A 21,446-nucleotide genomic window follows, 5' to 3' on the forward strand; every position below is an offset into this window, starting at 1 on the left:
GTAATTTAGATAAAGAACTGCGCTCATTGCGCGAGAATATGGTGATAAGAAAAACTCTAAAGCCTCAAAAATCCAGTGAGATCAGATGAAAGAAAATACTTTTCGTTGAACCTTGTTAGTGATTCACGGTAAGGCAAGAATAACAAAAATAGCATCAATAAAACACAACACACGTATATCGGCGTCAAATTTCACCTTGCAACTTAACTGTAACGACTATAGGTGTTAAGTTTAAAGCCGAATACATGGCAAAATAAACGTATTTGATATATGCACGGATAAAAAGTATCTAATACTGTTGAATGCGTGGACAGAAAAATTGGAACATGTAACACAACTTTAAAAGCAGGGATATTAAAAACTAAACCTTGAGCTAAATATTGGGCAAATATTTTTTCTTTATACCTAGGGAAATATAGAAGAATATGCAACAAATAGCTATTAGGATAATTCTAGAATACAAAAGCAAAAAAACAACGACGTGAAACGTAGGAATAAGCAATATATCGGCGTCGTAAAACAGCGTGGACTAATTATTTGTAAGTGCTAACTCGACCTGTATTTATAGTACTGTGGGGTAAAATGAATATACCATTAGAACATAATGTCTAATGTTTTGTAATCGCAAATTTAACAATTAAAAAGGGCTTTTTAGAGTCACGAGAAAACTGCTTTATAGTTCCATAAAAATCTTTGTTTACCACAAAGTGGACGATGAAAGATATTAAAAACATCTTACTCCAACCTACTACAATTGAAAACAAATTAAAAACGATAAAAAATGTTGTCTGGAAAGTTACTCAAGGCCACCACTGGTTTCGGTGTTATTCAAAGATTCAGCTTCTGGATTGTCTTCCTGATTCTTTTTGTTTTGTTGTTTTATTCTGTAATGTTTGCAGCATAATCCAACCACCAGTGCTACCGTTGCAATGTAAAGTATCGCTGCTATTGCTATTAACCATGAGTATTCTAATATGTGAGCCTCAGAAACTTGAGGTTCTTCTTTAAACTCTTTCTGCCATTTATCTCGACTTTCAAGATTCTCTTCTACGCCACCTTCCGGTAGTTCTTCCACAGATTCGTTACTATCAGAGGGCGCTGTTGCGCTTACTTGTTCAAAACTTCCGTTGGTCGAAATATTTGACGGAACTGTGTGGCGTGGCCTCTGCTGCTGTGGCGTGGCGTCAGTCGCCTCTCTGTCTAGCTTGCTTGTTGATATTATAGCAGAAAGTGTGGAATTGGACGTTGTATCCGCTAAAGTACTTGTGCTGGTAGGGGTGGTGGTTGTTGTGTGTACAGTGGTGGTGGTAACGGTCGGACGAGAGGTTGTCTAAAATGAAATCATACAATACAGACATGTTAAAGAAGTTACAATGCCATTTTAACACTTTAATTAATTGATAATTTTTACTACTCTAAGTATTGAACATAACATTTAAGGGTTTTTAATTCGCACATCAGATCTTAACTTTCACTTACCGGTGCGTTCAATTTCGTTTCACTTTTTTGTTTGTGTTTCATCTTTTTAACAATGTAAGGACATGCACCAATTTTTCTTATCTAAATTAAAGGATGATATGTAAATAATAATAACTACAATAAAATGTGTGAATGTCCAGCGCCGTGGCAAAGTGGTTAGGGCGCGTGTCTGCAATCCAGAGGGGACGGCTTGAAGGCTCGACGCTGCTACCATTGGGGCGCAATGGCTTCAACCCAGCGGTCACTAAGGGGTTGTCCAAATTATCAGCCATACATAAAAAATGGAAAAATAATCAGTCACGAAGTAGCATAGTATAGTAAGGTGGGGGAAGATGGGACACCTTTTCATTTTATTTTCTCGTCCCATTTGGTAGTTAACAAAGAACATTCAAAGAATTATAAAACCGTATCCTTTCGACTCGCATACATCGTTGTTAGTTTTTAAAACCTGATAAGACTATTTGGATATTGTGTGCTAAAGGTGTCCCATCTTCCCCACTCCACTATACATAACTAAGTAAGTTGGAACGAGGTGTATGAAACAGAACACCCGTTCATCGGCCACGCGAGGATAAAGTAATGTCACATTCATTCATTTAAGTGAATTATACAATCACAGAGTTTCATACATTCGGTAAACATATTACTCAAACGATTATAAGTAAATGAATACCTTTACTATTTTCTTTGCGTAGCAAGCAGTCACTCGCATCTGACATTCATCACTGTACGTTTTACCATCTGTACCACACACTGTTTCGTTTACATAAGATGAGGTCTCGTCAAAAATAACAGATCTCCTGAAACGACGTCTCTCGCGATTACGTTGACGATCAGTTCTGTGACGTCTGCGTCTTTTGTTCCCCTAACAAATTTTAGTAACGTATGACCATTTAGGGATAGTTTTGATAAAAACATTTTGTTACTTCTACTAGTATGCATATTATAAATAGTATTTTTTACTGTCTGGTTTATAAGAAGCTAATTTATTGCAACGTTTAATAAACCATGATAAAGTATTGCTAAATAACAGACGAAACGTTGGAATAAAAATTAGCTTTATATACCGGAGAAACTGAAAAGATGGTTTTAATATATACTCCTACTAATTAGGCATACGAGTCTTAATACAAACATGCCAACCTTATGTATAACACGATTTTATGTGTGCTGTCAAATGGGCTGTAATGTTTGCAGTGAAATTGATCAGAAAGTTCTGTACATAAAGTAATGTGGGGAAGATGGGACAACTTTGGCAAACAATATCCAAATAACCTGATGGTATTTTAAACAATTAAGAACAGTCTATAACAGTCGTGAGAATATGGCAGTGAAAGGGAGTGCTTTCTTCCCCCACCCTACAAAATACAAGAAAAAACAAAGCTAAAATATGTTGCAAAATAAGGACATACGCGTGGTGTTCCAATAATGTCAAAGCTGGCTGTTCTGTAAAGGCCTTGTGATCTCCCTGGCTTGACGCGCAACTCCTTGAGCTCTTTTACGCCATCTAACGACATTATAATCGGCTCATCGAGAATTTCTGGTTCATCGGCGGGAATTGAAGTCGTTGTTGTCGGTGTGGTGGTGGTAGTCGTTTCGGTCTGGATTTGCCGCGTGTCTTCGACAAAGAGTTGATCCTTGATATCCGGCATCATATTGTAGAGCTGACGTAACGATATTCCACTGATGTGCGCTATGGATGTTTGGCTAGAGACCGCTTCTGCATAAAAGTGGCGAATGTAAATTTTACAATGATAACATCGTAAAACTACAATCCTTTATCGGTGGTAAGCACCTACGTTTTTGCGGCCGTAAAATCGCTAAAACAATATATTTAAAACTACTCCTTCTGTAATTACATTCGATATAGTAGGGTAGGGGAAGATGGGATACTTTTTTATTTTCTTTTTTCAACCAATTTGGTAGTAAACAAAGAACATTCTTACGACCCCAGTATGCCGTTGTTAATTGCTAAACGCGATCAGGATATTTTGACTTTAGTTGCTAAAGGTGTGACGCCCACGTCCATATATAGTAAGGTGTGGAAAGATGGGACACCTTTTACCTCTATTTTCTCGCCCCGTTTAGTAGTAAACAAAGAACATTCAACAAATTATAAAACTATATGTCCACGACTCCCATTGACCGTTAGTAATTGTTTAAAACACGATCAGAATATTTAAATATTATGTGCTAAAGGTGTCCCATCTCTCCCACCCTACTATACTTTAATTATTTAGTGCAGTTTTATATATCATGATGTCCCAGCACTCACAGTAGTTTCCTATTCATATGCTTTAGACCTACAAGGCAAGGCATAGATGACACAGTGAATCTGGAATTTAGATTATAATAGGGTCATTTAGCAGTAGTTGGACCAAAAGTTGTTATACAGACCGACGTTGGTTAAACCCATTCACTACCTTATTACAGTTTAACTACACATAATTTCATATTTGATTAGATATATCGTAAAAGGAAAATCTTTACCTTTAGAACAAAGATGTTCGCATGAACATTCGAAATCATCAGTTCCTATTGGAACACAAACACCTTGAAGACAATAGATGTTTTCACAAGGGTCGTGTGGTTTCTTCTTCGCAACTTCATCATGTTTATCATTTTCTATATCCAAAACAAAGAATGTTAAAATATATAGTATGGTGGGGAAATATGGGACACCTTTAGCACATGATATCTAAATATCTCTCTAAACACAGATACGTTAAAATTGTATGCATTGTGATCCGTAATAGCGGCTACTATGACGTCATAGACTGACAATGGAGTTTTGAAACGCATGAGCGATTTTACCGGATATAAAATTAATTCAAGTCATAGCGTAAAAATAATTCAAGTCGTAACGTAAAAATAATTCAAGTCGTAGCGTAAAAATATTTCAAGTCGTAGCGTAAATTTAATTCAAGTCGTAACGTAAATTTAATTTAAGCCGTAACGTAAAAATAATTCAAGTCGTAACGTAAAAATAATTCAAGTCGTAACGTAAAAATAATTCAAGTCGTAACGCAAAAATAATTCAAGTCGTAGCGTAAAAATAATTCAAGTTGTAACGTAAAAATAATTCAAGTTGTAACGTAAAATTAATTCAAGTTGTAACGTAAATTTAATTCAAGTTGTAACGTAAAAATAATTCAAGTCGTAACGTAAAATTAATTCAAGTCGTAGCGTAAAAATAATTCAAGTTGTAACGTAAAATTAATTCAAGTTGTAGGGTAAAATTATTTTTTTGTGAGATTAAGATCTAAAAATAATACAACTTGTAATATAAAAATAATGCAACTTAATGCATAAAATGCCTTTTTTCTTGTTGTATTTTGACCAGGTTGGGCCCCCATAAGTTTATATGCAAAGTAGGTAGTAATAACCTGGTTTTGTCACAATTTCTTCAGTACCAGGCTCAATGCAATATCCAGTATTTCGCATCGTGATTACTTTTTGCTGCTTGCACGAAGCAACTCGCATAGAACATAACGTTGGGTAGTTTATTCCATCGCTTCCACACAACGGGTTTAAGACTTCGCCTTGTAAGGTAATGTAATGGTTGACTTACGAATATGCATTATTACTTAACAGGGTAGATTCGTGCAAACGTTTTTCAACGTGTACTGTCAGGGTATGTATATATATATTAGGGTGAGGGAAAATGGGACACCTTTTCTTTCTATTTTCTTATCCCATTTCGTAGAAAACAAATAACATTCAAAGAATTATAAAACTGTATTTTCACGACTTCCTTAATCGTATTTAGTTGTTCAAAACACGATGAGAATATTTGGATATAGCATGCTGAAGGTGTCCCATCTTTCCCCACAGTACTATACACATTTATATTAAACAACATTTTAATAAATTTTAGCCTGTGTTAATTCGACTATAATAAGGTTGACGTTTTGATTTGACATGGACTCGCATACTTATAATAAAATAAAATAAAACTGCCTTTTATGGGTTTATCATCAGACATGGGAAAATTAACTTGATACACAGATTTACGGACATTATACACGCTGTACAATAAGAGCCACTGGAAGCGCAATACACTTTTGAGTGCTCCTATCACCTTACAGTCTAATCCCATACAGTGTTTCAAGCTTACCTGCGCAGTTCAAAGCGTTGCAAATTGAGATTTCCGAATCGTACCCAGAACCCGTTTCGGGTTCGCCGACTGGATGTGAACCTGAAATACACGCGGAGCAGTGTATACTATAGTATAAAAGAACTCTTGACATGAGTACTACGAACTATCTCTGTTTTGTTGCGATAGCATACAGGTGTATAGTGGTCTACGTTAAGCTCGACTTGATGATATACCTTCAGTGGTTTGGCATCGACCGACATGCTCTACTTCAATCTCTCTTTGTTCTTGACAAGTCGCATCTCTAAGATAACATTCGTTGTAGTAACTTCTCCCATCTGTTCCACACACTGTGTATGCAGGCATGTCGCATACTGAAATAAATACCATATTTCAATAATTTTTTTTCGGGCACTCTGTAGTTCGGCGTTTAAAAGACATTTAACAGCAATTACTTTAACACAGTGTTACGTTTTGGGTTTTCTAATAAATTGTGAGATTGACATAAAAATGTTTAACAGATATTCATTCTTCCCTATATATATATAAGTATACTATAAAGTGTTAGTGTAGTGGTCCACGTCATCCCTAAATCCTAGATCCTGTGACGAAGATATTTTACACAGTCGAATCAAATTCAAAGTATGGAACTTCATATATACCTGTCGTACAAAGACAAGGTCCTTCCTCTGCGTCTACGTCACACACGGCTCCAAAACGACACGTGACTCCGCCACTACAAATATCAATGACGTCAGAGCCTGACCCCGAACCCGCATCAGTGGAAAGGTCATGGGGTCGAGCGCTCGGGGTCATATGCGGTGAAGAACCTGACAGACGTTATGGTTAATTCAACCACAATAACTAAGCCTGGTGTTTTTAAATCTGAAGTGCCGTGAGCTGCTGTGGGTAAGGAAGTTCACGCAAGCTTGCGAATTGTTCTTTAATTGGTTGTGCTAAAGTGCGTTCGCCGTAAAGCAGCAATTACTTGATTAGAAAAGTTAAAAATAAAAGTAGCAAGATTTAGATTTCATTTATAGGCAGTTTAAATAGTAGTGGCAAGTAGTTGTACTAGTGGTAATTATAAACGCATCTAATCAGCAACGTAAGTTTCTGGTAAATTTTATAGTAGGATGGGGGAAGATGGGACACCTTTTCATTCTATTTTTTCGATCCATGGTAGTAAATGAAGAACATTTAAAGAATTATAAAACCGCATTCTCACGACTTTCATGGACCGTTGTAAACTGTTTAAAAACACGATCAGGATATTTGGATATTTATTGTTTTTGTTGTTTTTTTTAATTGGATATTTAGTAATGTTTTTACTGCCTTAATTGCCAACCCTTAAACACGCACCTCTTTCGCATGCTCCAACTTTAAATACAGTGATTGGGAATTGGCATCTGCACGCTGCTAATCTCAGCTGACATTCATTATTATACGTTCGCCCATCCGAACCACAAACCAAGCTATCGGGGTGTGTTCCTACCCCACCGGAGAGTGATTGACAATGCATCGTACATCTACAAACAACTGAAAATAGAAAATTAACGATCATTACCGAACTTCGTAATTTATAAAACTACATTTGGTAGGTTGGGGTAAGATGGAATATAATTTCATTTTCTTTTATTGTCCCATTTGGGAGTAAACAAATAACATTTTTTGTTCTAAACTATGTAACCGTATATCCTCACAACTCTAAAAGAGAGCGTTATTACTTGTGAAAACACGATTAGGATATATACGACATATTATGCGCTAACGATACCCATCTTTAAATCATATACAGTACGATAAACACATTTTTCACAAATAACTATAAGTAACAAACCCTTACCATGGGGTGAAGTTCCTCTGTGTGACCTCCGGTGACCTTGTGGTACGGATACGTCAGACCTGCTCGACCAACAGATACCCCCATATCTACAATTCGTGGACGAATCACACATCTCGTGCTTATCGAATGATGCAGCTGGTTCCAGCGAGTTCCACCAACATGTTTCTGTTCTTGCAGCATCGCTGACTATCGACGTATATGGGGTTCCTGCGAGTTTTAAATGAATGAAATTCATTCAATCTTTCCGGTCACTGTAACTTTAAAACAAATACATTGCACTAGTACAAATATAACAAACTTCCCCCACTGTACGGAACATGTCTTTACAAAACTTTTGTTTCTATTCGAAGTTTAACTTGAAAATAATTTAACATAAAAAATTGTTTGTGAAAATGAGACAGCTTTTCCTTCTATTTTTTCATTCAATTTGGTAGTAAACAAAGAAAATTTAAATATTCATAAAATCGTATTATGTGCCAAATGTGTCCTATCTTCCCCCATCCTAATATAAATTGCGTCCACCCCCCTACTTTGCGCAAAATGTCTATCTTCATTATATATTAATAAAGCAGAGCGGTGAACGTGATTCACGGCATGTTTCATGATTCACTGTTTTCGAATATTTCTGCGCCGTCATTAAGTCTAAAAAAAATCCGCAAATATACAAGCCCCAATACCACGCCTTTAGTATGTGATCGCGCTCAGATTACACACCGCTAATACAAATTCGTTAGTGAAACGAATTTAATCACGGAGTGTTGGGACAAGATATGGTAAACTTGTCGTGTTGTTAATGGTGGGAGGTCTAGTATACAGACAAGGTTATGGCCTTAGCGTGTGGTCCATGTATGTCTTATCACTAATGCTAACACTTAAGGAATCTTAACCTTATTAATAAGAAACATATAGGAGTGAATAAATGAATTGATTTATCGTACTGTAGGGTAAGATTAGTGCCGTTACTCCATGTTTCCTAATCGTGATTTTAAATATTAACAAAGCTATTTAAGGGTAGTCAGCATATACGGTTAAATTTTTTGGTTTTCTTAATTTATTATCAAATGGGACGGAAAATGAAACATGAACTGTATTACACCGACCATACGAATACAATATGTATATCACCTTGGTAAAGACTTTCCGTGCGGTAGAAAACATTGGTTAAATAAAATACCAATTTATATGTTATACATTTTGCTTGGTAGAAAGAGCCGCTACATTAAATATTTTGGTCAAAAATCGCGAATTTACATTTTGAATCAAATACAACGCATTATTTATAGCGGTTGTCGAACTCCGAATTCTAAAATTCACATTACGTGTCACATTTTGCGACGTAATTCCAAATATCTGCCAACCAAGCGTGAAATCCGTCATGCTCGCGGTCGCGCGGAGTCAATAATGAAATTATGCGGCTGGGGTACGTAACCAGATATCCCCATGATTCGTAAACGGGACCGACCTGTTTTCACGGCGACGCTGATTAATGTGTATTTCATAGCATGTTGTACGTACACGAAAACCATTTAAGCTCCAATTCGATGCAACTCAATCAAATCAATCACTTTGACGCACTTTATTTACCACTACCCTGGCCCTAAAACTAAATATAGACCATTGCTGGGTTCGTCTGCCTACAAACAACCATCTCGTGACGTCACGGCGGGGGTTGTGACATCTTTAAACCCAACTTACCCCTAACTCGGTGACAGGTGCAGATGATTGTTGACGTCATAATAACTAGGGTTCGTAAAATTCTGTTTCCGTTCTGGCGCAAGCAAATAGTTTTCAGCATTTTAAATATCATGAAGGCGTATAATTACATGAAAAAGAATAACACCTAAAAACAAGAGATTTTAAATTTAAAACATATACATGCAGACTGTTAGTCATATAGTAAGGTGGGGAAAGATGGGACACCTTTTTATTCTCTTTTCTTGTCGCATTTAGTAGTAAACAAAAAACATTCAAAGAATTATAATACAGTATCCTTACGACTCTCATATAGACAGTTGTTTATTGTTTAAAACACGATTACGATGTTTAAATATTCTGTGCCAAAGGTGTCCTATCTTCCCCACCCTACTATATGTTTTATTACTAAACCACGAAACTTACAGACGATATAACATTTAAAAAAATGCAGTACATCGTTTACACAGAAAATTTCGCAAGATCTCTTGAAAAATTCCTTTTCACATAATCGTTTCGCGTTGTGACAAAGTCACGTATAATGTATATTTAAGTAGCTTTTGTTAGTATCGCTGGCTGATGGCAATATGATTTTGAACTTATGATACAAAAGGCGCAAACAAAGACAACCGCTGTTGAAAACTCCCGATTTAATGGTGAGCTCAACTTTGGTTATGATGCTCGTAACCTGCGGCGTTGTTGCCCAAAATCCGTTGCCCGCAATTTCTAATTAAAATCATCTGAGCTCCTGCAGAGGTAAATATAGTGCCGTCTGCTACATAAACTGCTTAAAATACACCATACCCTCTCTAAAACTACAAGAAGTTGAACTAAATTTGGCGTCGCTTTGGGCACTTCTGGGACAGACTGACAGATGAGATTTATAGAGAATTGCAATGTCCGTTTACTTTCAGGCAAATCTGTCGTCTTCGAGAAGCTTTATTAATAATGCGCATCGTGGAAGTTTAAATACGGTCTGGGCAGGGGTTTTCATTGCGCTATTCAACAAAATTCCTGGTATGCAATAACCGCTAACGTAGGTGGAGTATAAATTAAGACATACGCCAGCAAGAGACCGCTTCACTGAACGAGGTTCGCCTGCTTTTGATTTCCCGCCTTTATTTCGCCAACATTGATATTATCCTATGTTTTAAAACGTCGTGTACCCAAATTTAAAAGGAATGTAAATTACCGCTATAATACTCAGGTATATGGAGAACAATATTATGGCCCACCGCACAGAGGTGACAGATAATATACTCCGCAATTTAAAAGAGTTAAAAATACGCTATCAAACTCTCGCATTCTTAGGCAGTGTAGCAGAAAAATGGATTTATTTTCTGCGGTGATTCGGTTCTGGGTTAATTTCCCATTAAAAGGGCTTGAACCCGAGTTTTCGACTTGCGGTAAAAACCGATATTACACAACGGAGCCTACACTGGCAACTATCCAAATGATAAGCGTAATTTCAGCAACATGTAAACAAACGCTAGAGGTGCACTCACTGTAACGATTGTTCATAAAAGTGGAAACGAGGTGCCGAATTAACGAAGCACGATTTTGTTTATTTCTATACATTCTCCACCCCGTCCCCTAACCATATTGCGTCAAGTCCTCCTGTCAAAACAAACACCTGCCTTGCTGAAATACTTTTCTCCAGCGAAACAGGTATCGATTAAATATCGACAGAACCTCAAATCTGCTTCGCAACCGTCTCAATTACAAAATGCGAGCGTAAACAGTGCCAAGAAGGCAATCTCGCCCAGAGCGCTTATGCGACATGGGCTGTTGTAAACATTCATGTGTGCCTGATCAATCCTCTAGCCCTTATTTGGCTGCGACACGGAACAAGCAGCATCCAGACTTTATTCTCCGCCAAATAACATCCGTTTTAAACTCTGGTTTATGGGGAAGAGATAAGACGACGACTATTCTCAATTTACGAAACAGCGAATAAGCTGAGCCGATTTTCTGTGTATTGTTCACCACTATCCTTCTGCTCATGTCTCGAAATAGTTCTTGAAGAATGCCATTCTTTTTACTTATCCTTCACTGTGACTGCTGGCATCAACGTTAGGTTAAAGTTAAGTTAGCTCAAAATACCAAACTTGCGGTACATAAACATCACTATACTCAATATATGAGCACTTGACTAAATTATACGTTCTAACCTGCTCACACATAATAATGTATCCACTCATATTATCATATGTCATCATTACTTGGCTAAACCACTTCTGCTGCGGTCTCATCGCTTTAAAATGAAGAGCGCACTTGACAAAACCCACCAGCAGCCTTTATATTTGTTTACACCCTATATATAGGAAAGGGTTTGATGGATCGTCTCAGTTTACCCCATTTTCTGCGAATGCCTTATAGTAGGCGTACTAAACCGCTCGCATAAATAATCCAATCAACCGATAAGTTAATTCCCGCAAACCAGAAAATCGAAAATAAATCGACTCTCACTTTCCCAACCATATTGTACCAACACTAGCAGCTGGCTGTCCTCCAGCAAGTTACATTTTGCGAAGTTAAAACTAATCTAAGGCAGATCTCCGCTAACGCGTTGGCCAGAGGCGAAATCTGAGGCAAAAAGACGGCTGTCACTTACGACCTGTAGACCTCCATGACAGGGACTTGAACCCGGGACCGCATGGCTAACAAAACCGCGGTAGTAACATGACATATACATCTTAATTAAAAACGTTTTATGGGGTTTGCGCAGGTAAAATATGTAGCGTAATAAAATGAGCCACAGATGGTGAAATATCGTCCGTCACATTCTTATATAACTACCTATTAAAAACTTTAACATAACTTTACCGAACAGGCTTAATATATCGTTGTTAATTGTTTAAAACACGATCAGGATTTTGGATATTACGTGCTAAAAATGTCCCATCTTCTGCCACAGTACTATATGACTATATATTAAAATACATTAATATCATTTTACCGAACCAAGTTTGATAATTTGAATTATACAGTCTTGTAATCTAATAGCATTGTTCAACATGATGCGCCAAAACTATTCAAACAGTCTGATTGCTTACTTACACCTTACTACACAGCTCACGAGTCTTAAACACTGCCCTAACACTCTACTTCCCTGTAAGACCTGCATACCAATGAGCGCTACAGTCAGCACGCGAGCAAAACTCAAACGCAGATCGCGCTTCGATATTGAACTGAGTCAAGCGTGACCAATTCACGCAGCAACAAACTCATGCTAAGGCATTATGCGGCTTTCCACAACCTAAATCGTCTGCAAAACGTTAACTTTACTCTATCTTTTTTGAAATCAGGTTGGTATAGAGTACTGTGGGAGAAGATGGGACACCTTTAACACATAATAGCCAAATGACCTGATCACGTTTTAAATAATTTCCAACGGTCTATGGAAGTCGTGAGGATACGGTATTATGATTCTTTGAATATTCTGTGTTTACTGCCAAATGAAACGAAAAATATAATGAAAATTGTCCCATCTTCCCCCACCCTACTCACGGAATAGGAATGGGATTTCTCATACCTTTGTGAATCATTTGCGGCTAAAAATTTCCTATCGGTTACTATGCCCGAATATGGGTTTTCGTGGGCAAGATTTGTTTTTAAATTTACAGGCCTTCGACATGTATATGATGGCCTGGGGATAAGCAGAACCTATTTTCAACTTATATACCTAGAAATAAGACCTAAAAATTTCCACGTGCAGATCAAGAGGCTTGCTAGATTTAATAACAATTTTAATTTAGGTACAATATATAATATATGCAATAAACGGTTAAGCACTCCTAATGTTGGCACTTAAATTGACTACGAAAGACGTCGTGTTGTTCTATTAAACATCGTAAAACACGCAATGTAAACAAAGTATCCGCCAAACCACCTTAACGACCAGGTGGAAATGATCAAAGAAAAAAGGCCAATGAAAACCGAGACCCTTCGTTCTTTCGTTTTGTAATACTTTTCACCTTGATTTTATTACAGCAAATATCCCGACCGTGCTGCATACGAAGCATAAGGCAACTGCAAGCCAACCTAGAACGAACGAATAGCCGTATCTGGTCGGGTATGGAAGAGGTTGTTCGACCGTGTACACCACCATACCGGTCGCCAGGAGGATAGCTGTAAATACAAAAGGTGAATCAGGGTCAAACTGACTTTGCCGGTGCAAAATAAGACTGTATGTATTTGTACATTGGTTTCAGCTCATGAAATCGTTAAACAAATTCAAAATTTGTTGTCAAAACGTATGGAAGGTGATACTGTGGCAAGATAAAGATATATTGCAATTATCACTTAATGCGGAAATCTGAAATAGCGAAAGGGATAGGGCTAATTGATGGGGATTTGTATTATACACAGTACATGTTCATGTGAAGTTAATTCAAAGCTTCACTCAAAATTGTTATATAGTGCCGCAGTGAGATGGGACATGTTTCCACTCGCTTCTCTCGTCCCATTTGGTACAGTAAACAAAATATATTTACTGAATTAATATTAATAAAGAAAATGTTGGGAAATTTTCAATTAAAATTAAAGCAACGTTATGATTACTTGATGCGAGGTATGTCAACATCATGCTAGCGTCCACTGCAGTTCTTGGTTTGCTACCAACTGAAATCGCCAAGGACAAAATAGCTGAGGCGACCGAAGTTACACAGCTAGTTATTAGAAAAGCTCGAACTGCGTTGAGGTACGAAGGAACGTCTGTATTTAAGGGGATATAATATAAACAAAACAACAGTATGCTTTAAATGATCATTGATATTTAATCATATAGTACAGTGGGGTAAGATGGGACGCCTTAAGCACACAATATTTTCTTGTTTTAACTAGCTAACAGCGCTCAATGGAAGTCGTATAAGGATGGGGTTTTATGATTTTTAGAACACCATTTGTTTACTACCAAATTAGACGAGAAAAAAGAATGAACACTTGTCCCATCTTACCCCACCTTACTATACTATATTTAAAATAAATTTAATATTTTAGTATCTATCTGACGGAATCAAAATACACAACTGTTTATAGAGTGGGGAAAGATAAGACACATTTTTCTTCTATTTTCTAGACTCAGATTAATGGTAAACAAAGAACATTCAAAGAATTATAAAACTGTATCCTCTCAACTCCCAGAGACCATTGTTAAATATTTGAAACACGATCAAAATATTTGGATATTACGTGTTAAAAATATACCGTTCCCCTCACCCTACTATAAAACTTAAGCCACATCTTGGGGTCAATTGGATACCCTTGATCGACTCGAACTAAAATATAGAAATTCCGCAACATTATAAACTTACCAGTCAACGTAAAGCAAGTGTAGTCGACGCATTCTTGCCACAAGCCAAACGACGTCATCGAAACAGTTCCAGAATTTACCCAATCAGCAGTTGCCAGTGACGTCACAGCTAGAAAAAGTGAAATCGTGCCGCCAGGAAATAAAACGAAACCAAAGTAATGTTTCATGGCTAAAAAAGCGGTTGAAAACTGATGTATAATAACACTGTGTTAAAACATTAACGTTACCACAATGGCAGCTGACTCGGAACAGATAAAAAACGCATAAAAAAATAAGATTCAAAAACGCGGCTTTATCAAAAGCACATTTTTCTACCGTGAGTTTCATTTACGACTTGTAGCGAAGCATTTTCGAAATGCTGAAAGATTTACGGCGAAGACACGTCGTGGGACAAACATGTGCGCTTATTGAAAAGAAACACTTATTCTTAATATTGCCCGACCATCACACACGTTCCTGGTCAAACACAACCTATCCCGGTTTAAGTAAATACGATTTCATCAAACTAATCAAAAATCAAAAACTGATGACACTATCTAAAAGTAATGCAGCAAAATAATACATTTTATACTCGAGTTGGTATTTGCTGGTATATTGTTTAAACCTGTATATGTATAAGCTCTATCTATGGCTGCAGTATATACACTGTTCGTTATAAAACTTGTCGTTTCTTCACTTAAGTAACTATACGACTAAACATAATGGCGTATAGTTTTAACATAAAGTAGGGTTGGGGAAGATGGGACACCTTTAGCACATAATATTCAAATATATTGATGGTTTTTTAAACAATTAACAACGGTTCATGGGAGTCGTGGGGATATGGTTTTATAATTCTTTGAATGTTCTTTGTTTACTACCAAATGGAACGAGAAAATATAATGTGACGTGAAAAGGTGTCTAATCTTCCATTACCCTACTATATTAACACAAATATATAAAGCTAAGTCGGTTTTGTTTTAAGCGAAGTAGTGAAATATTAACTTAATGCGAATACCCATAAAACAACAACTTATTAGTTTAAACTTACAAATTACACCTCTAAAGCGGCACTTTATATCATAAGTGGGGATGGAATTGACAGCCAAGGCCAACTAACACTTTAAAAACCGCATGCTTCATATGTGTAAATTCAATCACTTACATTAGTTGAAGAGTATGTCAATATATATTGAAATATTACGACATAAAATAAACGTTAGCGGTGTAAGTATAACCTAACCCAGCGTTGTCAATACTTTTGGTCGGTTACTTAATGATGAAAATTCAAAAGAGGCAATAAGTTTATGTTTGCAGTGGAAATAGAGCGTACGAAATCTATGTAATCATATATATAGTAGGGAGGGGAAATATGGGACACCTTTAGCACATAATATCCAAATATCCCGGTCGTGTTTTGAGCAAATAGCAACGATCCATATGGGAGTCGTAAGGATACGGTTTTATAATTCTTTGAACGTTCTTTGTTAATTACCAAATGGGAAAAAATAGATTAAAAAGGAGTCTCATCTCCCCCAACCCCACTATTAATAAAAAATAACTTAAGTTCAAAAAGTGTTTAAAGTTGTACTAGTAACAGAACGTACAAAATATATGTGACTTCGCGTCACAATCGTTTAGAAAACATTTTGCAATATATGTTGTTCGGTTTGTGGACTGGGTCTTTTTCTCTTATAACTACGGTAGAACAACACTCCACCAACTATAAGTCCAATTCCAAGCACGCATGCGGCTGGCACTAGGATTGGTATTAAATTCTTGTACTTGGGCTGTTGATAATGGACAATTTCTGAAGAAAAAAATATGTTGAATTTTGAGTGAATGTAACTTACTTTATCCTCGCGTGGCCGAAAACGACAGTCGTTATAACACGGGTTTAACACCTCGTGCCAGCTTACGAGTTATACCATGTATGCTACTTTGTGGGTGATTTTTTTGGATTTTTTCATTTTTATGTATTGCTGATAATTTGGACAACTCATTAGTGACAACTAGGTTGGAGCAATTTTCGTTAAGTGTCTTGCCCAAGGACACATACGCCCACAATGGTCGAGCCTAGAAACGTCGAGCCTCGAACGCATTACCTCTGGATTACAGGCAGGCGCGCTAACCACTAAGCCACGGCGACGGAAATCTACAGTGTTTTAACCATAGACTGTAAGTACAATTAGTTATCTGCATAACAAAAAGATATAGGCTAAAAAAAGTTTTCGAAATGTGTTAATTTCTAAATGGTAAAACACCGTACTTTTACTGCAGCAATATCTGATTTTGTAATCTCGGCAAAATGTGTTGTTTTTCTGGTCTCGGTTAAAACAAGTAAAACCTTTCTCCAATGCTGTGTTAACAGTCACCACTTGCTTATTCACTCGATAATCTAGATTGGTCACTGCATCAACAACATCTACGTTGATTGGATTTGCACAGATCGTTTTCGGGTAATCCACACGGGCGTATGCGAACGTTTCACAGTCGCATGCGCCCGTCGGAAAGTCACGGTTGTAAAATGGCGACCAACTTGTTCCAAGTCCCATGCACTTGGGTGGGCGAACTAAAACAATTGTGATAAAAGTTACTAACTCTGGTGGTTCTATGTTTGCTTCCACGTTCTATTGGTTACCCGAATACGTACTATTGCCGCTGTTTACCATCTGAACTGTAAATTCACTGTATATATAGTAGGGTGGGGGGAAATGGGACATCTTTAGCGCATAATATCCAAATATCCTGATCGTATTTTAAACAATTGACAACGGTCTATATGAAAATCGTGAGAATATGGTTTTATAATTCTTTTTTTTTGTTTACTACCAAATGGGACGAGGAAATATAATGAAAAGGTGTCCCATCTTCCCCCACCCCACTATACACAACTTGGAGTGGTGAGACAGACTGAAATGCTGATTACGCATAACCGGTTTGATCAAAAGCTAGTAGGTCACAGCCAGTGTCTACAGACCAGTGCGGATTTTACAACACATTATAATGGCACTCTGTCAGTTTCTCTTCTAATTTTACGAAAATTCGTACAGCTTAAATAGGCATAAAAATAACATTTTTAGTTTAGAAAATATAAAAACAAATTTGCTTTTTTTGGTATGATTTTTCGGATTTGAGACACTTACAGCATTCAAGTCCGTTCCCAACAAAACCAGTATTACACGAGCAGCGTCGATCATGAGATCTGTAGCGGTCGCAGTATGCATTTTTATCGCACGGTTTAAGATCGCATGGGTTTTCTGAAAGAGACAGGAAACAGAATTTAAAATAAATTAGATATCAATTTTACTGTTAAATTAGCAAAACAACTCGGTGTGATATGTACATATATATATACGTGTCTTGTTTTTATGTAAACTATAATATGTAGTGATAATGTAAGCATGTTCTATGTTATATGACAAATGTTCTCTTTTTTGTGGTGCTGCTTTATTCATATGCAAACACCAAACTGTTTCGCATCATATAATATGAATCCAATGCGAGTTCATATACAATTGAAGTCTGAAAAGTAAACGTTTTTATATAGGTTTTTCATAGCTAACCAAATAAACTATATTTGATAGTAAGTTACTACTCACGACAGAATTCGGAACCGTTATTCTTAACAAATCCATATCGGCATCTGCAAACCCGATGTCTTCTGTTAAAGTCTGATGTGCAGTATGCATTATATCTCTTGCATGGATTTCCAGGGGTGCAGACGTTGACTGTAATAAATGTTATTTATTTCAAAACTTATATCAAACAAATTGAATGTACATAGTATAATATGTTACACGTTCGTTTTACACAAAATCCTTCTGGTCCAATGTTGTCAAGTAGTAATTTGCTGGTACGTAAGTTATTGGTAAACCTCAAAAGAAATAAGTTATATAGTAGGATGTGGGAAGATTGGACACCCTTAGCAGATAATATTTAAATACCCTGATCGGTTTTTAAACAATTAAATACGGTATATAAAAGTCGTGAGGATACAATTTTATAATTTTTTTAATGATCTTTTTGTTTACTGCCTACTGCGAAAAAATAACCACTGCGAGAAAATAGAATGAAAAGGTGTTACGTCCTTCTTCACCCTATTATAACATAAAATCCTTTAAAATGTAATTTGTTTAACATGTGAGATTGTTGCGATTAGAATAATTGCTCACTTACCGCACGTGGTACCATTTGCTATATAACCATCTCGGCATGTACACGTATATCCACCAGCAGCATAATCGTAACTGCAGAACGCTGTTCTGTTGCACGGGTTTGGATAACAGGAGTTGTATGCTATAAAAACACGAATATAGGGTAAAACTACTAAAGGAAAATTGTCCAATAAAAGGGTGGTGGCTGAACCTAGAGCAGTATAAATTATATTGAGTTTTTTAACTAAGCCAAATCACTTATGTAACTGAAACGAAAGTGTGCCTATAGAAGTGTTGTATACCATTAGGTCTATATGTAAAGGGCTAAAAGCATCTTACATTTGTTTACCTAGAATGTATCAATATAAATAAAACAAATCCTCAATACTTTCCCTATATTAACTCTTATATGTTTTTATCTAGAATATGGCTTACAATGAACTACAATCTATATTACCACTATGTATGAAGTACGCCATAATACACGATAACACCATAGTATACTGAAGTGATAGCACACGGCTGTAGCTATGCTGTTTAAACCCAAACGTTCACATTACTGCAAGCTACCTTGACCATCACTACTAAAACTAATGCGTAGAAAAAAGCTACGTTTACTAAATGAAGCAAAAAAAGACGTGTAATTATATAAACACGGGTGGCATATTTAATTTAAAACAAATGCCCGTCTTATCCATACCAATATTTAAAATATAATTGCCTTACTTTGTGCCGAAACCGATCCAACAAATAAAGCAATTAGCAACAACTTTCCAAACATCCTTTATATGATGATAAGCAACACTAAACTATATTATAACTTCTGAAGTATTTGTACTCGTTCCAATAATAATAACAGTGTTTGTCAGAATGCGTGAAAAAAGTATTACGAAAGTCTGACCATCATAGAAGAGTCACATCATCTCCGTTTACGTCACTTAGTTTCGAAGCTTCATTAGGAAGTTCTAAATAAACAATATAACCAAAGTATCTGACGATTTATTGCAGTTAAATTCCTGGTTTTTATTGTAGACAGTTATTAGGGTAGATGTGTTCTCATCATTTTCTTTTTTTAACAAAGAATATTTACGATTTTATATAACCGTATGCTTATGACTCTAAAAAGAGCGTTTGTAAGTGATAAAAACACGATTAGGAAATAGGGGATATTATATGTGCTAGAAGTTGCAGTTATACATTACACATTCGTAAGACAAGTGCGTTTCAACATACAAAAATACTAGAAATCACAAGCAAAAAAATTAACACTGTAATAACATGATTTTAAAACAGTAACTACACTAAGTGTGGTGCAATTATTTGGGTACATATTCAACAGCTCTGACTTTTTACGTAGATAGTGTTATTACTTTAGATATGTAGTGGTAGTATGCGCACCGGGAGGTACATTGAGTAAGTTTATTGGCGGGAAAGCTTTGAGGTTGATTTCGACATCAGATACGTCGAACCTTTTCGACCGACGGTGCCTAATGTATCTGTGCAGAAGGTAAGCGGAAAGAATTAAAACAAGAACGCCGCCACAAATGGCCCCAATTGCCACCGGAGGTAATGTGAATGCATTGCTGGTCGGATTTAAAGATGTTGTTGTTAGCGAAGGCGGGTCGGTTGTATTTAATGAAGTTATTGAATGGTTAGATGGAAGAGTAGGCGTGCCGGTTTGGTTGACGTCAATAGTAACAATGGCGGATGAATTTTGTGCTGCCTGACTAGAAGTTGTGCTGGTCGCTTGTAAAACACTTGTTATTGGTTTTGAGGTTACTGTTGTTTTTTGTAAAGCTTTTGTTGATTCCATTGTAGATAATGTTGATAGTCGTTCGCTAGAACTGGCTTTTGTTGTTGTGAATACAGTTGTTGGAGTTTCTGTTGTTGTAAATTTAGTTGTCGGAATTTTTGTTGTTGTAAGTTCAGTTGTCGGAATTTCTGTTGTTGTAAATTTAGTTGTCGGAATTTCTGTTGTTGTAGGTTCAGTTGTCGGAATTTCTGTTGTTGTCAATTTAGTTGTTAAAGTTTCTGTGGTTACTTCTGTTATCATGGAATCGGTTCTTGCTGTTTCGGATGATACTTCTGTGAAAGCCGATTTTGTTGGCAAAGTTCCTGTTATTGGTAGTGGTACAATAGAACTGGCTGATGATGTTGGTAATCCCGGGGAAGTGGAATTAGTTGTAGTTGTATTCATTATGTTAGTGACTGTTGCAACAAAAGGCACTGCTGCGTATGTAGTTGCTTCATCTGTTGTGACTGTAGGTGTAGAACCGGTTGTTGTTATTTCTGTTGTTACTTCTGAAACAGTGGAATCGGTTGTTGTTATTTCTGTTGTTTCTTCTGCCACAGTAAAAGCCGTTGTAGTTATTTTTGTTTTTTCTTCTGAAACAGTGGAATCGGTTGTAGTTATTTCTGTTGTTAATTCTGAAACAGTGGAATCGGTTGTAGTTATTTCTGTCGTTTCATCTGCTATAGTGGAATCGGTTGTAGTTATTTCTGTTGTTACTTCTGAAACAGTGAAATCGGTTGTAGTTATTTCTGTTGTTTCTTCTGCTACAGTGTAATCAGTTGTAGTTATTTCTGTTGTTACTTCTGAAAGAGTGGAATCGGTTGTACTTATTTTTGTGTTTACAGTAAAAGCCGTTGTAGTTATTTTTGTTTTTTCTTCTGAAACAGTGGAATCGGTTGTAGTTATTTCTGTTGTTAATTCTGAAACAGCGGAATCGGTTGTAGTTATTTCTGTCGTTTCATCTGCTATAGTGGAATCGGTTGTAGTTATTTCTGTTGTTACTTCTGCTACAGTGGAATCGGTTGTAGTTATTTCTGTTGTTACTTCTGAAAGAGTGGAATCGGTTGTACTTATTTCTGTTGTTACTTCTGAAA

At 36.6% G+C, this 21,446-nt stretch overlaps 4 protein-coding genes across 5 annotated transcripts in view; all 4 read right to left on the reverse strand.

Moving 5' to 3' along the window:
- Nucleotides 1–81: 81 nt before the first annotated feature.
- Nucleotides 82–9,254, reverse strand: LOC100186588 (agrin-like). Its single transcript, XM_018812593.1, has 12 exons — nucleotides 9,114–9,254; nucleotides 7,419–7,625; nucleotides 6,935–7,111; nucleotides 6,238–6,405; nucleotides 5,812–5,949; nucleotides 5,597–5,677; nucleotides 4,866–5,021; nucleotides 3,970–4,104; nucleotides 2,892–3,199; nucleotides 2,153–2,344; nucleotides 1,480–1,560; nucleotides 82–1,330 (listed from the first exon to the last, which is right to left on the reverse strand). Exons 1-12 carry the CDS (start codon nucleotides 9,223–9,225, stop codon nucleotides 797–799), a joined length of 2,289 nt encoding a protein of 762 aa, XP_018668138.1. The 5' UTR covers nucleotides 9,226–9,254; the 3' UTR covers nucleotides 82–796.
- A 3,635-nt stretch (nucleotides 9,255–12,889) lies between these two features.
- LOC100184210 (lens fiber membrane intrinsic protein-like) lies at nucleotides 12,890–15,043 on the reverse strand. Its single transcript, XM_002125020.2, has 3 exons — nucleotides 14,426–15,043; nucleotides 13,674–13,826; nucleotides 12,890–13,241 (listed from the first exon to the last, which is right to left on the reverse strand). Exons 1-3 carry the CDS (start codon nucleotides 14,589–14,591, stop codon nucleotides 13,084–13,086), a joined length of 477 nt encoding a protein of 158 aa, XP_002125056.1. The 5' UTR covers nucleotides 14,592–15,043; the 3' UTR covers nucleotides 12,890–13,083.
- A 317-nt stretch (nucleotides 15,044–15,360) lies between these two features.
- LOC101242308 (delta-like protein B) lies at nucleotides 15,361–19,455 on the reverse strand. Of its 2 annotated transcripts, none has more exons than XM_018812622.2 (6): nucleotides 19,287–19,455; nucleotides 18,583–18,702; nucleotides 18,006–18,134; nucleotides 17,550–17,663; nucleotides 16,679–16,975; nucleotides 15,361–16,213 (listed from the first exon to the last, which is right to left on the reverse strand). In XM_018812622.2, exons 1-6 carry the CDS (start codon nucleotides 19,339–19,341, stop codon nucleotides 16,041–16,043), a joined length of 888 nt encoding a protein of 295 aa, XP_018668167.1. In that variant the 5' UTR covers nucleotides 19,342–19,455; the 3' UTR covers nucleotides 15,361–16,040. The 2 variants fall into 2 exon arrangements, with proteins under 2 accessions (XP_018668167.1, XP_026690837.1); XM_026835036.1 differs by having other exon boundaries at nucleotides 16,673–16,975.
- Nucleotides 19,456–19,547: 92 nt separating this feature from the next.
- The window catches only part of LOC104265838 (mucin-2-like), a 3,619-nt gene continuing 1,720 nt past the window's right edge, over nucleotides 19,548–21,446 (reverse strand). Inside the window, exon 2 of the mRNA XM_026835096.1 lies at nucleotides 19,548–21,440. Coding sequence (XP_026690897.1) covers nucleotides 19,927–21,440 — 1,514 coding nt within the window. The 3' untranslated portion in view covers nucleotides 19,548–19,926. The remainder of the gene's footprint in view (nucleotides 21,441–21,446) is intronic.

This window comes from Ciona intestinalis, chromosome 7 (genome assembly GCF_000224145.3).
Source record: "Ciona intestinalis chromosome 7, KH, whole genome shotgun sequence".
Lineage (NCBI taxonomy): Eukaryota > Metazoa > Chordata > Ascidiacea > Phlebobranchia > Cionidae > Ciona > Ciona intestinalis.